This window comes from Acanthisitta chloris, unplaced genomic scaffold (assembly GCF_000695815.1).
Source record: "Acanthisitta chloris isolate BGI_N310 unplaced genomic scaffold, ASM69581v1 scaffold4051, whole genome shotgun sequence".
Classification (NCBI taxonomy): domain Eukaryota; kingdom Metazoa; phylum Chordata; class Aves; order Passeriformes; family Acanthisittidae; genus Acanthisitta; species Acanthisitta chloris.
In genome coordinates, this window is record NW_008655320.1 from 30,290 (window position 1) to 46,242 (window position 15,953).

General features: G+C 39.9%; 1 protein-coding gene across 1 annotated transcript; it reads right to left on the minus strand.

The window, feature by feature from the left end:
* Positions 1–581: 581 nt before the first annotated feature.
* Positions 582–14,752, minus strand: LOC103810908 (betaine--homocysteine S-methyltransferase 1). The gene is made up of 9 exons (XM_009083839.1): positions 14,734–14,752; positions 14,551–14,675; positions 11,697–11,829; positions 7,374–7,492; positions 5,241–5,432; positions 4,521–4,668; positions 3,479–3,661; positions 1,233–1,461; positions 582–762 (listed from the first exon to the last, which is right to left on the minus strand). Exons 1-9 carry the CDS (start codon positions 14,750–14,752, stop codon positions 591–593), a joined length of 1,320 nt encoding a protein of 439 aa, XP_009082087.1. The 3' UTR covers positions 582–590.
* Between the last annotated feature and the right edge of the window lie 1,201 nt (positions 14,753–15,953).

A 15,953-nucleotide genomic window follows, 5' to 3' on the forward strand; every position in this document is an offset into this window, starting at 1 on the left:
TTTTCTTTCCTAGAAGTTCTCTGAACCCTCCGCCCTCCGTATAAGAAACTCCTCAAGATCTCATTCTCCTTATGTTTTAATTACAATCCTAAAATGTGTTTTCCAGTTTACTTTTATTCTCTTGATGTCAAGGAAGTGACTACAAATAATTGTGTGTCTGAAGTATTGGCAGGATGTGTGTCTCTGAAGTAGTCCTCAACAAATCTTGAGGTTTTAGGAAGCTCCTACATAATCCCAAGCTAAAAATAGATTTGGGAATGGAAGTCCATTGACACTGTATTTATAGATGGCTTTTTCTCTTTTCACAGGTGAGTTGAGCCAATTACTACTTCCCAGGTATTTCCATGTCTACCCAATTATTGGCACCTAACAGAAGCTCAGTCATTATGAGAATCCAAACTTATTTTTTACTGTGTACTCTCTAAACTATTTGTCCAGAGAAAGATTTTATTATCAAAGTTTGACATATTTGCCTTGCAATCACATTCTTTCTGCATTTTGTCTCTTTCATTAGATTTTAACTGATAAAATCAACAGGGTGCTCATCACCACAGACTTTCTTGTGACGCATGAGATGGTCTGTAGATAAATCACTTCTGTTTCTGGAAGAGCTCCTTCAGCTGTTGTTCAGTTGTTGCCTCTTTCTGCTGCATCAGCTCCTTGGCTCCTTTGGTCACTCCCCAGCCATCTGGCTTAGACATGGAAGGACTGTATGGCCTGCCTGAAGCAGGCTTCAGGTTCTCCCAGTATTCTTTTCTTGCCCTAAGGAAAGAAAAGGAAATTCAGCGTTTTTTTCCAGCACCTCACAATACTGAAAGGGAAGTGGCTTAAATGACCAGTGCAAAGGGTCACATAACTTGTATAGATTGATGTTATAATTAGATACAGAAGTAAGAACTAAAGTGTGCAATGAAATGTGATGCGCTCAAGCGGTACCTTAGAGTATCTCTTCAACCTTGGAAGGAATGCTGTAAGCCATTAGGAGCTGTTCTACAGCACTGTCATGTTTTGATCTTTACTTTCTCGAACCACTTTCACAGGAGCTACTCTGTTGCTCCTTCACCCCTTTCCCTGCTCCTAGATCAGATTTAATTCTTTAAAGTTTTCAACCCATAGAACGTCTACAGTGATATTTAGTCCTCCATACCAGTTAAGCCAGTGTCTGCTGCATGGAGCACTATAAGCCTTTGCAAGAGGTGTGTTAGTGTTCTTTCCAGGTCAGATATACATACCTTGCTCTGACCCAGGGTTTGGTATGCATGCTCAGATTATCTCCCCAGCTACCATGTTTCTCAGAAGCTTCTGGCAAAAATCCCCTTTCAGGAGCCAGCTCCTCAGCGATTGCTCGAATGTGGTATGGCTCAAACCCACAGCAACCTCCGATGAAACGAACTCCTAAGTCATAGGCCTTTCTTGCATATTTCTGAATGTCCCACCTGGTTACAATTCTTGGCTCCAGACCTGCAGAGACATTCATATCTTTAGGTTCCACCATGGTCCATTTCAGCATATTTTTTTGGTAAGAAATCGTATTGTTGAATCACTTGCGCTGTTTGCAAAATGTAGATGTGCGTGTTTGAACTGCCTGACCGAGAATTAATGGTGCAAACTTTCAGATGTCTAACTTTCAGATTCTACTGTGCTCTGCTTACCTGTGCTTGTTAGCATTTTTGGCCTTGCAAAACAGCACCTAGTGTCTTCTGAGACTGATCGTGTGCTTGCCAGAGTTCTTAGCTGGAGTACTGGAATGCTTTCAATGTCATGCCTAACTTTCTGAAGAATTCCTAATAAACAATCAATATCTGGGAAATACGTGAAAGGAGAAGGTGTCAACCTACCTGCACAGGAATAAGCCTGCTCATTATTCCTCAGGAATGCTTATTACACCTTTTTCCCCATGATCAGCCAGTGGTTTCAGTTGGGATTTGTAGTTATTTCTAAAACACTGTCCTTGTTTAACTGGCAACATTTCAGAACAATTGCAGTAGCACAGGAGGGAGAACACAGAAAAATGGAAAAAGTCGTAGAGAAAAATAAATCTAGATTTAGATCTAGATTTTTAGATCTTTATTTTAGATCTGGCATCTAGGTGCTGGAGTTTGTCAATACAACATAGCTACTGCTCTCCTGGGAACTGAGATCTTGTTGGCCTGTATGGATGTTATGTTCTCTTCAGATACCTAAATTCCTCTCTGTGCATATTGCTTTCCACAAAAAAACAGTTCATTGAGTCAGTTTAACAGTGATTTACTAAACAGCTTATCTGCTGTCAGCTGATCAGTTGCTACTTCTGGGTACTGAAAACACTCGCAGAACGAGTCTTTGCCAATTATTGGTAGCAGTTCTGAATGCTGAGATCTCGCACAGGATGTTTATAATATACAAGCCAAGAACCATAACAAACCAAAGAGCAAATCCTTCCATTGACTTGATTATTTACTGCATCTGTTCTATCTGGGGTTTTTTGCTTGCAATCAGAGGAGTCACAGGAAGGAATGAATAGGATAAATGAGTTCCTAACACTTTTAAAGATCTCAGAATATTTTCAGAACTCAGACATGTTATTAGCATTTAATGAATGCCTCAAGCTCACACTTTAATCTCTTCCCTTCGTTTGTGTAGAGAGGCATTTAAAGAAAAACAACAAACTTCACATCTCTCAGGTTTTTTTGCTAAAAATTCAAGTTGGAAATGTTTGAATACCTTGTAGTCTGGTCTTGAAAAGAAAGGTGTATGATATCTGAATATGAAAGACTTTTTCTAATCAGCCTTAAAAATCAGTCTAAGCTGATTTTGTCTTTATATTAAAGGGATCCTCTACATTCCAGGTGAAAATAAGCCTTAAATACAGAAGCCTTATAAACATATCAAGTGTCTGAATCTTTCAATCTTTGTAGAGTTTCTCCTGAACATCCATGTGATGAGTTCTTCTCCAGACCGCTAATTTGTTAACAACATAAAAGTCCTTCCGTGTTTCTCTCTAATCTCACTTATAGTAACAGTCACACTTACAAGACTGAATTATTACGAGTAATATGCATTGTACATTAAACAGGTAAACTAGGCCTCATGGTATAAATGTCACAACCTAGAACAATGGGGTTTTTTTAGTGTATTTGCTGTTATTCATTTCTTTGAACTGTTTATAGCTGTCCTGAACAAGGTTCTATGGCACAATGAAGAACAATGTTTTAACTGAGTTTAGGTTGTGGCATTTTAACTGTTTTCATCATAACTTCACTTTCAGTCACATGCTATGATACTACTGAAGTATTCTTACTATGTGGATGATCTTTAAACCAATATTACACAGTAATCACTCTGGAAAATGCCAGACAGGATAACTGGGATTCATCATATTGTGTAGGACACCTTGCAGCTTCAGCTTTACTAAAAGTTGGGGGAAAATAAATGAGGAACATACAACAAAGCAAAAGCAAACAAACCAAGAACAATAAAAAATATACCCTAGTCTTACCAAAAGGAAATTCTGGAAGGTCAATAAAACCCTGTTTTCCACAATCAGGCGTGTGGAAAGCAAGTGGCTGGGACATCAGGTGGGCTTTGAGTTTAGCAGCCTGCAAGCCCTCTTTCATCAGTCTCACAGTTTCCAGGGAAATTTCTGGATCAAAATGGCAGTTGACTCCAATGATAGAAGCACCTAGGAGGAGGAAATAATTTCAGGTCACATCTCCCCAGGAAGTGGGACATGAAAGTTATTAGCCACAGCACTCCAGAAGCAGTGTGGTCCAACCTTGTATCAGTGTTAGGAATAGAAGGCAGCTGTGTTAGAGCCAGACCCAGCTCTCCTGAGGTGACGCATTCCATTTACATTTCAGTTGCACTCCTCTGTACCTGCTGATGATGCCTCACATCTTCTACCCTCCTAGAGTTGCTTTTCATACCAGTCCTTAATCAGTGAAGTCTGTTTATGCACATACACATGCAATAGGTTCCTAATACTAGTTCTATTTTTGGATTTCAACACTCATTCTAAAGGAAAAGAGGAGCTCAGAGCAGGTGTAACAAACCCTTGTGCCATCATTCATCATGCCCCTGATTAATTTCTTCTGTCCTTCCCCTTGTCTTGCAGAAAACAGCCTTTGATAGGCAAAATGATTAATTTTTTCATCCTCTTACTCACCCTGGATTTGAACTGTGCTCCATACATTTCAAAACACATAAGCAGAGAATCAAAAGTGGCTTTGGATCCTGCTTGTGACTATAGAATTTGGGTCTGGCTCTGTGACCAAATGTGAGTAGATTTAGGATTTTGCTGTATTCAGTATCAGCTGTCTGTGGCTATTGCTCCCATCCTGGCTATCAAGGATTTCATACCTGCATTTCCAGTTCCAAGACTGCTTTACTAAAGTACACACAAAGACTTTTCTTTAGAGTCAAAGCTTTTATCAGACTTAACTGGGAAGTTACCTACTTGAGATACACATCCATTTAGCTCAATACTTAAGGACTTTACTTTGTTCCACACTTTTAAAGGGCATGTTGAAACAGATTCTTACCAGCCTTTACCAGCTGGACAGCACATTGTCCAGGGGGCACTCCATGCATGTCTCCTTCTGGACCAATGCACATTGTAGCTGCAACTGGCTTTCCAGATTCTTTTAGAACTTCCACTGCCCAGACAGCCTCTTCGACATGTTCAAAGTACTGAAAGAAATTAAAATTGGGCTACTTCTGTTTCTTGGCAATGAAGCATAAACACATTAATCCAGGCCCCGAATACACCAGCAATACAATGACCTGATTCTTTTCTGGTTTATACTATCAGAACTCTAGGGAGTTCACAGACCACACAGTTAAAAAGGGATTTTTACAAGTCAGTGAGTAAAAGAAATGAGACTTTTGTTTCAGAATAAGAATGTCCATGCAGGAGGTTAATCAAGGATCAACCCAGGAACTATTTTCGTCTAGAAAAGTCATCTTAGGTTGCTTATCATGGGAAGAAATAGGAACTAGTCAAAATCCCATTAATACAACCCCTTTGTACCAGTACAGAATTCGACTTGACTAAGGTAGAAATTTAGGTCTCAAGGTCCTGTTCCAGGACACCTGCAAATGCTTTTGTGCATTTAGAAAAATATCTGATGGTACTGGGATAAACCACAGCAGAAAATTTCGAAAGAAGAAGCCATATATAGTTGTAGTCCCTAAAGTAGACTAGACATCTTAAAAGTTAACGCTGTGCCAACTGAAGGCGTGAACTTTTCTGACTGATTTACCTCTGCGATGAGGAAGTCCACATTCTTCTTCATAAAGACTTCTAGTTGCTTTCTGAAGGCTGCTTTAACCTCTGTTTTATCCTTGCAGCTCAAGTATGATGGAGTTTGACTGACTCCTCCAGCCACTAAAGCATCACCCTCGTTAGCCACTTCTCTTGCAATGTCACAAGCAGCTTCATTCACTTTCTGGCACTGTGTGAACATAGATAAGGTCAGTTTCACCTGGTCAGAGACATGCATATAATTTCAGAGCACAAAAAAGACAAAAAGAGTCAAAAGCCATAAAGGCTTAATGAATTTTAAAGTAATATTTATTAGGAAGATCAGATTCTTTCAAAACAATAACAAACATTAGAAAACAAATTTTTGGCCACCTCTAAGTTATCACATTATTAAATGCTATGAAAACATATTATCTTTAATACATCTTACACAAATAAGTCTACAAAGAGCAAGTATTTGGTGTGAGGTGGAATTTTCTTTGCCTCTGAGAAAATGAGTCAGTTACATTTAAGTGTATGATTTTATTCTGACATTTCTTGCTGGAAAACAAAATATGTGGTAATTTCAATTGATTTTTTAAAATGTATTTCAGTATTCTGATAATTTAAAAAAATCAGTATAATATTCAGACAGAGTTATTTAGGGCATTAAAAAAAGATATCCCTAATTATCTGATGTTAAAGTTACCTATTTAAGAATAGTAGAGGGAAACTTCTCACTACAATTAATGATCAATTTATCACCTAGACTGAAATACAGATTCCCTCTATATCTAAATCAGGATGACCAGAATGGCTTTTGGAACAGAAGTTATGCCAGGGAAAAAAGATCTGGGGAAAACAATCATTAATTGGGATAGATAACAAGCACTGATTGTAGCAGGTTTCTCTGCAGCCCATGGACAACTTAGAACCTACACAATTCTCTCTCAGCTGCAGTTCTCTTAGCTGCCTCAAAAGACACAGCTGATTTTTAAGGCCAGTGCTGGCAAATTGTCTTCCATTTGCACTTGTCCTCTGGTACATGTTTGGGAACTCTGCGAGGTGGAACCATGAACCAGTAAAATCCTGGAGGAACCTGCTTTTAGAACTGTCAGGAAATCAGTTTTGAAAGGTTTGCTGCAATGCATTCCCAATGCCAGGTGCTCTCCAGCCCTGACAATTTTGCATGGCAGCAAGAATTGCAGCATGGCTTGTTCCAGAGGTACCACTTCAGACATTTCAATGTTGCATCTACTGACTGTAGGGTACAGCATTTCAGACAAATTTGTTCATATTGGTATAACCTCAATTAAGCCTCAATTGTTGTCCCAGCGTTCAGATTGTTCTAACTGGAAATATCTTCACAGATTCAATGACTCCTTCCTCCTTGAGCCCTGGAGAATCTTCTCTGTTTTGCAGAGGTTGAAACAGGCAATAGGACCAAAGGACAAAGAATCAGATAAACCACTCAATGACAAACATTCTAGTCTCAGAGGAACTATTTAGAAATGTCTGTGCCAGAAGTCCCATTGGACCTTGAGCCTGCATCTAATGAACACACATAACATCCTACAGCTCCTTTGTGTAGGGGGCAAAAAAATACCAATGTGGTACTTCAGTTGCCGTAACAGATCACCCTTACCTGGGAAAAGGGGAGTATTGACCACTGTCTACAGCTTGGATTTTTTTCGATGTTACTTTACTGAAGATACAGTTCTAAAACCCATTTTGTTCTCATTATCCACTTATTATTCTCCAAGATTCTTCGCCATTTTTGCAGTTGATTTGTTTATATGGATTTTAAAGCATTTCTTTTTCATTAATTTGGCTCTATGTGCATTTAGTCCTCCCTATACTCTTTGTATCAAAACTCCAGTAAACCAATCTCCTCAAATGAGAAAAAATACCATGTAGGAATTCTCTTTCCTCTCTTCATCCTTGCCCCATTATGGTTTGGGGTTCTTTCATCCTTTTACTTGTCTTTCTTACTATTCCAAACTCTGTAATTGCATCATCTCATTCTCTGGCCCTCAAGTATAGCCAAAACTGTCATGACAAACTGCAAAAGTACTCGATAATCTCTCTACTAAACCTTTTCCTTCAAGTTAACCAATTTATTTCACGTGTCCATCAAAACTGTTTTACTTACGCTTATTTTCTCAGCTACATAATTGCCCCTGTTCTCTAGTTTGTCCTCACTGGCATAGAAGGTGAATGTCTGCAGAACATTGGATCCAGCTCTGAGGAATTCCCGGTGAAGCTGGCGAACTGCAAATTAAGAGACAAAGAAGAGATGTTTGGTACAGTTATTACAGTGTTATTCCAAAATCATATGTTTACTGAAGTAATGGTACTGTAAAATAAGTGATACTAGAAGAGCCATTACGAGAGCATAGAAGGAGTACCCCAGTCTGTGTAGAATTTCTCTCTTCTCACTCTCAGAACATTAGGCAGAAAACTTTCTCCTTAGCTTTCCTCTGCTAAGAACGACTGAAGATTTCTATTTAGTTCATCAGGAGATTCAGTTTTGCCTGCCAGCTTGCCTATCTTCGACTTTCCTCAGTCCTTCAGACCTCCCAGTTTCATTTACAGTGCTGGACAGTGATTTAGGAAGGGAAAGCAGGCATCTAACCAAAGAACATGAAAACATAATAAGGAATACCAGACTACTAGATGATCAAATGAAAATCTGCATTCTCTAGCTTCTAGATTGTGAAACAGAAAACAGAAGAAAGTATTGTGCCAACAAACTAAGGGATGGGATGATAATTCTGTGGAAGAATACACTGTTTCATTACATCCTCTGTTTTGTATTTTTGAGTATTCTCCCCCACCAAAACTCTAAGAGTCTGGACAGCCAAAACCAAAGTTCTGTTTTGCTAAATACACCTTTGATTAAAAGATGATTTGTTGCTCGAGAAAAGTGACTCATGACATAGAGTTAATTCTTCTCACATGATGATTTTACTGCAGAGACAACACTTCTCTTAAAGGAAAGGTTGCAATTACTTTTAATGGGCCAATTTCCTACATTAGGACTTTGGGAGAAGGATCTGTGAGGGGAGTTGTGCCTTCCTGGCTGTAAGCAGTACACTGCAATCACCACATCAGGAACAGAACAGGAGCTGTCACTTGATTTTATGTGTGTACTCACAGAACAATAATTACTTTAATTTCTAGAACACTAGAAGTCATGCAAAACCCAGTTAAATGCTCAACAATTTATAGCAAATACAAGAATAATTTATTCCCTGGATACTGTACACAGACACAAGAACACTGCAGTTTCTGTAGCAGATGTTGGGAAAGGTTTTCCTGAAGTCCTGGTTTATCATAATTCATTGTCTACAGCTTGTGTCATTAGGGAAATGTGTGACTATGTCATGACAATAAAATTTCTCCCTTCTGCTGCAACAGACACAGCTTTCCACGCTAGAGAAGCTCAAACAGCAGTATGAGCTGCTAGAATCAACCTGCATACGTGCAAGCACGCCTTCACTGCAGGAACAGTGTAGTGTCCCTTGCTTTTCTCTATTAGTACAGTACTGAATTTATAATTACAGCCTTGGGTAACCACTCTGTGATTTAACACAGTGCTTCCTTTCCCAGCAGTCACAAAGACCTTTCCAGGACACAGATTACAGCAGAGCTACAGTTCAGAAAGACCCTGAAATCTGCTCAAACTGCTGGGATCCAATTTAATTCCTACACCTTTATGCAGGCAAAAAATTGTAGTGCAAGGAGTATCCTTTTTCCTACAGCACTAAAATATGCTATTGATCCCAAATAAAAAGGCTGTCTCTGTTTGCTTCTAGTGTTCTGTACCTTTTTTTTCCTATTCTCCCCAATGAGAAATCACTGATGAAAACTAGTCAGGAAATGGGAAAAGTGAAAGAAAAAAAAAGTAGAATCTACAAATATTTTCACCAATGCTCCATAACATTTAGATAGTAGACCAGATTTTTTTTCACCCCCATGGTCAGTGCTCATTAAATATGGTTCTTGCATTCCTAGAAGGATGCCTAGGATTGTGTGAATAAGAATGGTGACATAGGCAGGGAAATGAAACATAACCTAACACGTATGATTATGGAATGTCATACCCTAAACTATCAGGTATGTGAACAAGAGACTTTTGAACGGATCTAAATGTTGAGGGAAACAATAGTGTTGTTGTAAGTATCAGCCTGAATCTCATTCAACCCCAGGCAAATAGTTTTTACCAGCAGAATACAGTCCTGCTATTATCTAACCCACATCAGTATGCACTATCAAAACCCCAAACCACTCTGCAATTTGTGTGACTTTCAACATGTTACTGAAACTGTGTTTTTCTTCCAGCATTTGAGAAATGAGGATATAGCCACGTAGGAGGCTAAACCACTACTTGATGCATAATTTGAGAAGTCAGGTGTATAATGCTGAGTTTTCATTTCAATCCACCATGAGCTGAACGTTTCATGAAAGACACAAATATAAGCTAACAGGAGAGAGGGGCAACAAGCACCTACAGCTCACTGCAGGGCAACACCTGATCTGTCTCAGAAGGAATACTTAGATCTCATTTCTAAGTCCGTCAGTGTGGCAAAACTCCTCTCATGTAATAAAGGCCTTGAACTCACTCTTTTATTTTTTTCATTCCTTCCTGCGTTCTCAGAACCTCCCTCCTTTTCCTTCTCTCCTTATAGAGACAAGAAGCTCTGGTAGTTGTGTGGTTTTTACACCTGCTGGCTCAGCCAGTTGCTCCTTCTGTTCCCCCTCCCCACCTGCCTTCAAAGTAACACGAGCCTTGAGCATGCAGGAGCAAGAAGCAGTAACAGAGGGGAGGCACCACACTGCACAAAGAGAAATGAACATAGTTCCACTGAAGGGTGCCTTTACAAATAGCCTATAATGGACATGTGGAGAGGGTCAAGGGCTTTTGAGGTGCAAAATAACATGCAGAGGGGAAGTAAAGAGCACAGGATAAGTGCTGTAAATTGTAAGATGGGACATGCAGGGGCAGAGGGGGAGAGAAATAGAGAGAGAGAGAGATGATGGAATCTCTCTTTGGGAGATGAAAGTTAGGTCATCAATGCTCCTTTGCTGGAGCTCTGCATCTTTTAAAGCTGTTCATAACCCTAAATTAGGCATGCTATACATAAGTGACACTTGAAGGCTGAGAAGGATTAGGCTGAATAAACAGGTGAGGTGTACAAAGCAATGTAATGAGGAGAGCTAAGATCTCTATTTCCCCTTCTCTTCCTTCTTCCCTTGTAGAGAAGAAAAGATTAATTTGAAAGGGCAAACACTTAGAACAAGGAAAATGTTCTACCCCCAGGATACTCTGGCTTGTGGGATTAACTGCACATCATATTAGCAGGGCAAACGCTTTCTTGTAATGAAGCATACATAAATAGATAATAGCATCTGCTTCTGCACTATTTATGCCAAACACTATAATCTTTATGCTGGAAGGCATGGAGTGGCTGTTCCTTTTTAATCCATCCACTTTAAGAGAGTTACTCCATTAAATGTTTATTGCAATTTTTAGGTTCCTATGAAGTTTATCATTCCCAATTTCATAGGGGAGCCAGAAACATTAAATACTCCCATTGTGATGTTTATTAAAAACTGCTATTTTACTGAAAGAACTAATAAACAAACTACATTAGTTTATAACTATGTAAAAGTCCTAGAATGACTAGAACACAACAAAACAGTTAACTGCAAAATTCTTTTTCATGAGAAGTTTTAAGTTTTAAACAATTGGCTCAAGGACAGACTGGACAAATCCATGAGAGAGAAACCACCAAATATTCCTAAACACAAATATAACCATATCTGCTACACAAAGTCCCTGGGATACAAATTATTGAGGTCTGGGAGTGCATTCTGGAGGGGTATCACTAGATGTATGCACTACTCATATTCTTACCCAGCCAACTGCTTTTGGCCAGTGTTAGAGCAAGTACAAGGGGTAAGATAAGAAGTTCTTAGGCTCTTAACAGTGTAATTCTACAGTGTCAAGGAACATTTCTATTTTAAAACCTACTGCAAGTTCCTGTATATTTATTACTTGGCCAACGATGTTTACATTCACTACAGGAATCATCACTGAATCATGGAATTTTAGGGGTTGGAATGGACCTTACAGATCACCCAGTCCCAACCCCTGCCCTGGGCAGGGACACCTCCCACCAGAGCAGGTAGCTCAAGGCTTCATCCAACCTGGCCTTGAACACTGCCAGGGTTGGGACATGCACTACTTCCCTGGGAAACCTGTGCCGGTGTCTCACCTCCCTCACAGGAAAAACTTTTTTCTCACATCCAACCTAGACTTTCCCTCCTTCAGTTTGAACCCATTGCCCCTGGTCCTATCACTGCAGTTCCTAACACAGAGTCCCTCTCTGGCTCCCCCATAGGCCCCTTCAGATATTGAAAAGTTGCTCTGAGGTTTCCACACAGAATCCCATTTTTCGGTAAAACTGACCTGCTTCAGGGTGTTCTACAGTTGCTTCAGGAGTCCAAGGCCCAGCTTTTACATATCCCCTCTTTTCAAGAGCAAAGACAAATCCTCCATCTCCAATCACAATTTCTCCAGCATCCAAACGCTCTAGAATACCCTGAAGAAAACAGGAGGAAAAGTTACCAATTACAGTTCTTCAGTTTTGAGGGCTTCCTTTGTTGCCATTTTCATTGCATTGGCAAAGCAGAGCATAGAATCATAGAATCATAGAATCAACCAGGTTGGAAGAGACCTCACAGACCATCAAGACCAACCCTACTGTCATTACTAGACCATGGCACTAGGTGCCACATCCAGTCTCATCTTGAAAACCTCCAGGGATGGTGAATCCACCACCTCCCTGGGCAGACATAAATATTTGTAGGCTATCAGAAACATCTTTGCCATAATAATGAAAAGTAATTAATTTCCTTCTTGAAATTCTCCTTGACAAATGGTAGATGTGCTGGACTGCAGCATAAGGATTTAATATGTACATATATCTCATGTAAGACTTCTCATTAGTCAGTTACACTGTATTTCAGAGATAGAGTCCCCAGAACTGGAAGTCAATGGGCCAATTCCACTCCTATGAAAGTAAAGCAGTGTCTCAAATTCTCCTGTAAAACACATGAGAAACTTCCTAAAACGAAACACTAGTATCACTGATGTCTTTATTAGCTCATTTGCTCTCTAGCTATGAATGACGTCTTGATAGATCCTCATCACAAGTGACTTCTGACACCACACAGCACAGCAGGCACCACAGAAAAGTAAGCATGTAACCTTTTCCTACCAAAGAAGACATGTCTGAAAAAGATGTCCTGCAGCTTGCGACAGCCTTTTTACAGGCCTGGGTTTGCTTACTTAGGTGTACATACTGAAAGAAAATCCTGTTTTTGCAGAGCCCTGAAATGTTTTAAGATGCCAGATTAGAAACCTAACAGCACCCTGTGATTAACTTCCCTTCTGCCCTGAGCTCATGCAAGGAAAGTGGCAATTGTTTTTTTTGTAAAATTGAAAAACATGAGAACGTATACTGGTTGCACCTAAAATATATTACTGGATTTATTGCTTTCATTGCTTCGCTGGTTGTTTGAATTTTCTAGAAAGTACCTTGTTATTAGAGTGGGACTAATTTCTGCTGCTGGATTGCAACCATAACTCTGTTTATATTAAAAAGTGGATGAATAAAACTCATTACATAAAAAAAGGTGGTACGGGAAAAGATTTAACCAAAAGTAAAACTGAAATTTCCCTCTATAGTTATATTTTCTTGATGGCACACTGGTATTCCAATGGAATAAATCTGAGGTTGTAGGAAAAAGAAAAGCCTTATGGACATAGATTTGGGTATGAATTTTGTGCTGAGTGGAAGGTTTATTTAACAATTAGCCTCCAGTCTTTAGTAGATTATTGGTTTTGATAATTTCTCCTTCATTAATGCAATTATCTCACACCATACATCCAGGAAAGACAAACACTCAGGACATCCCAGCACTGCCTTTTAGGCAGGATGAGTGTGTACCTTTCCAACAAGAAGGAGCACTGTGCCAACTGTGCCAGTTCCAATACTAAGCACAGCAGTGTGAGGCTCCATAGAGGCTAAGCCTGGCTGAGAGGGTCAACATTTCTGGCTCAGACACTGAGATAGCAGCAAGATGTCAGGACTTCTCTCTACAGTGCTGCTGTGCAGAGCTTGGCCAAGTGTTGGCTTGCAACTCTGCATCATATTCCATTGCATACTATGGACTTGTGAAAATATTGGCCTAATTAAAACCTCAACAAAGTGTGCAAGTTTTGATCTTTATTTCAGCAGAAACAGGGCAAAAGACTTTTGGTGTAAATGTCAGGAGGTTTTGTAAATGTTGTGTTTGCAAGAAGCTGACTTCCAGTTGTAACAGAATGCCTCAAATGGGGCCAGAGAAAGGCACCTAAGGGATCACTGGTTGAGTCCCTGTGTCCTGTGCCTGCCAAAGCATCTTCTGTAAATGGAACCTGCATCAGAAATTTAATATGCAGAGAACAAGAGTGCAGAGGAAAAAAAATCTTTAACATGCAAGCAGCCTCAGCTGTTGCTTGCTAACTGAAAATTAAGCAGTAGACACATGTTGATGTCATATATAGATATTATATTTATTATCATGTATGTATTTAAATGCACTGCAACAGATTTTTTTTTTCTTTTCTCATGTCACTTCTAGGATCTGACAGCAGTTTTTCTTTACAGTTCTGGGGTGTTTTTTAAATTGCATTTAAAAATAATCTTCACTTTTGACACACAGAACCAACATAAGTAGTTTAGCCTGAAGAAGAGGAGGCTCAGGAGAGACCTTATCACCCTCTACAACTCCCTGAAAGGAGGTTGGAGTCAGGTGGGGGTTGGTCTCTTCTCCCAGGTAACCAGCAGGAGGACAAGAGGGCACAGACTCAAGCTCTGCCAGGGGAGGGTTAGGTTGGACATTAGGAAGAGATCTTTTGCATTGGAATGAGCTGCCCAGGGAGGTGGTGGATTCACCGTCCCTGGAGGTTTTCAAGCTGAGACTGGATGTGGCACTTAGTGCCATGGTCTAGTAACCATGGTAGGGTTGGACTTGATGATCTTTGAGGTCTTTTCCAACCTGGTTTATTCTATGATTCTATGACTAGACCATGGCATCTTAATATACTGTGATATATTAAACCTAGCATCAGGGGCATCTAGTAGTGGGAGAGGTAACTATAAAGCACAAAATACTTGATAAAAACTTAGTTTGGCAGTTCATACTGGATTAAAGTGGAAATAACTTTTTGCAAACTGTATTTTATGTTTGATGTCTTCTCTTCACACCATTTTTACTTTCCGTCCTGCGTAAAGCACCATTGGTTCAATGAACCTGAGTTCAGTATCATCATCATTTTGTTCTGCCCCAGAGACCTGTGTGTTAGTGTCTAATCCAGACCAATACTGTACTGTCAGGTTACCTGGTAGTACACAAATCTGGTATTAAATTACAAGAAACAGCATGTGTAAAAATCTAACCAAGGATTTTTTTAGCCATCGTTTCGCTGCTTTACTTCTGCTACCATGAATGAAGCTGCACCACATAGTCTATGGATATAGCCATGGAAAGAGCGAGTGCAAATGTCTCTATGTAGATACTCCTTGAGCCAACTTTAGGAATGTAACTGAACTGTCTAGCTGAAAAGCCTGCTTGGTCTGCCTGTATCCTACCTTTTCATCAGTGAAGAGAAAAAAACCCCTCAAAACAACTATCTAGATCTTAAGTGAGTTCTCAAACAAGACCATTGCCTGTAGGGGAAATTTAGAATAGTTCCCTTCTATGCTGAGGTTAGGTGGTCTGATAGTATGCCAAAATATAAAAAGCAGAACAAATACCCCCCATCTTCTACCTTTACCACTGATCTACCTGAAAGACCTTGAGCTCAGAGTTTTTCTCATATCTTTCTGCTCTCTTACTTTGGATTTACATGATACACATAAAAACTAGTAAAATGGGTTCTAAGTAAGATATGCCCTATTAATGCCAGTAGTGACCTGAACAGAAGACAGAATAGATGATTCTGCCAACCTTCCCAAGCAGCAGGGCAGGGTGACAGTACTGGTATATGTCACAGAGTTTGATTTAGACATTGCTCATTGGTTTGCCTTAATGGCCTGAATGGCTGATGCCTGGATAACTTTTCATACTGGCTTATTTCTTTAGCTAAAAGGGGAACAAAGGGCATACATACACAAGAGTCTGGGTTGATATTACAAACACTGTTGAGATTCAGTCATAGAAATCAAGAGAAGAGCAATTCGGGGCTTTTTAAATTGAATGCTGGGCACAGAAATCCCATCCAATGCCAGTTTATCCTCAAAGTATTTACAACTGTAATTTGCAGTGTGTTGTTAGCCCTGCTTAGTTTGCATATCACATAATATGAAGCAAAACGGTTTTGAGCTTTGGCCGCTCCTGCCTATGTGTTCAGAGAAAAATTCTCTGAGCTGTTACAGCACAAAGCTCCATCTAATCCATCTCATAATGAGGTCCAAATGCCTTTAACGGCTCGATGCTGAATAGATACAGTCATTATTATGGCTAGCTTTTCACAAGACCACCTTTACCTGCGGAGGTACCGAGTACCTTACTGGGAGGCTAACCGCGCAAGCCTAGCAGCATCTAGGGCAGGGCAGGACCCGGCGGCGGCAGGAGGGGAGGGAGCTCTGCCCTGTGCCACGTCCAGGCTCCCTCTCTT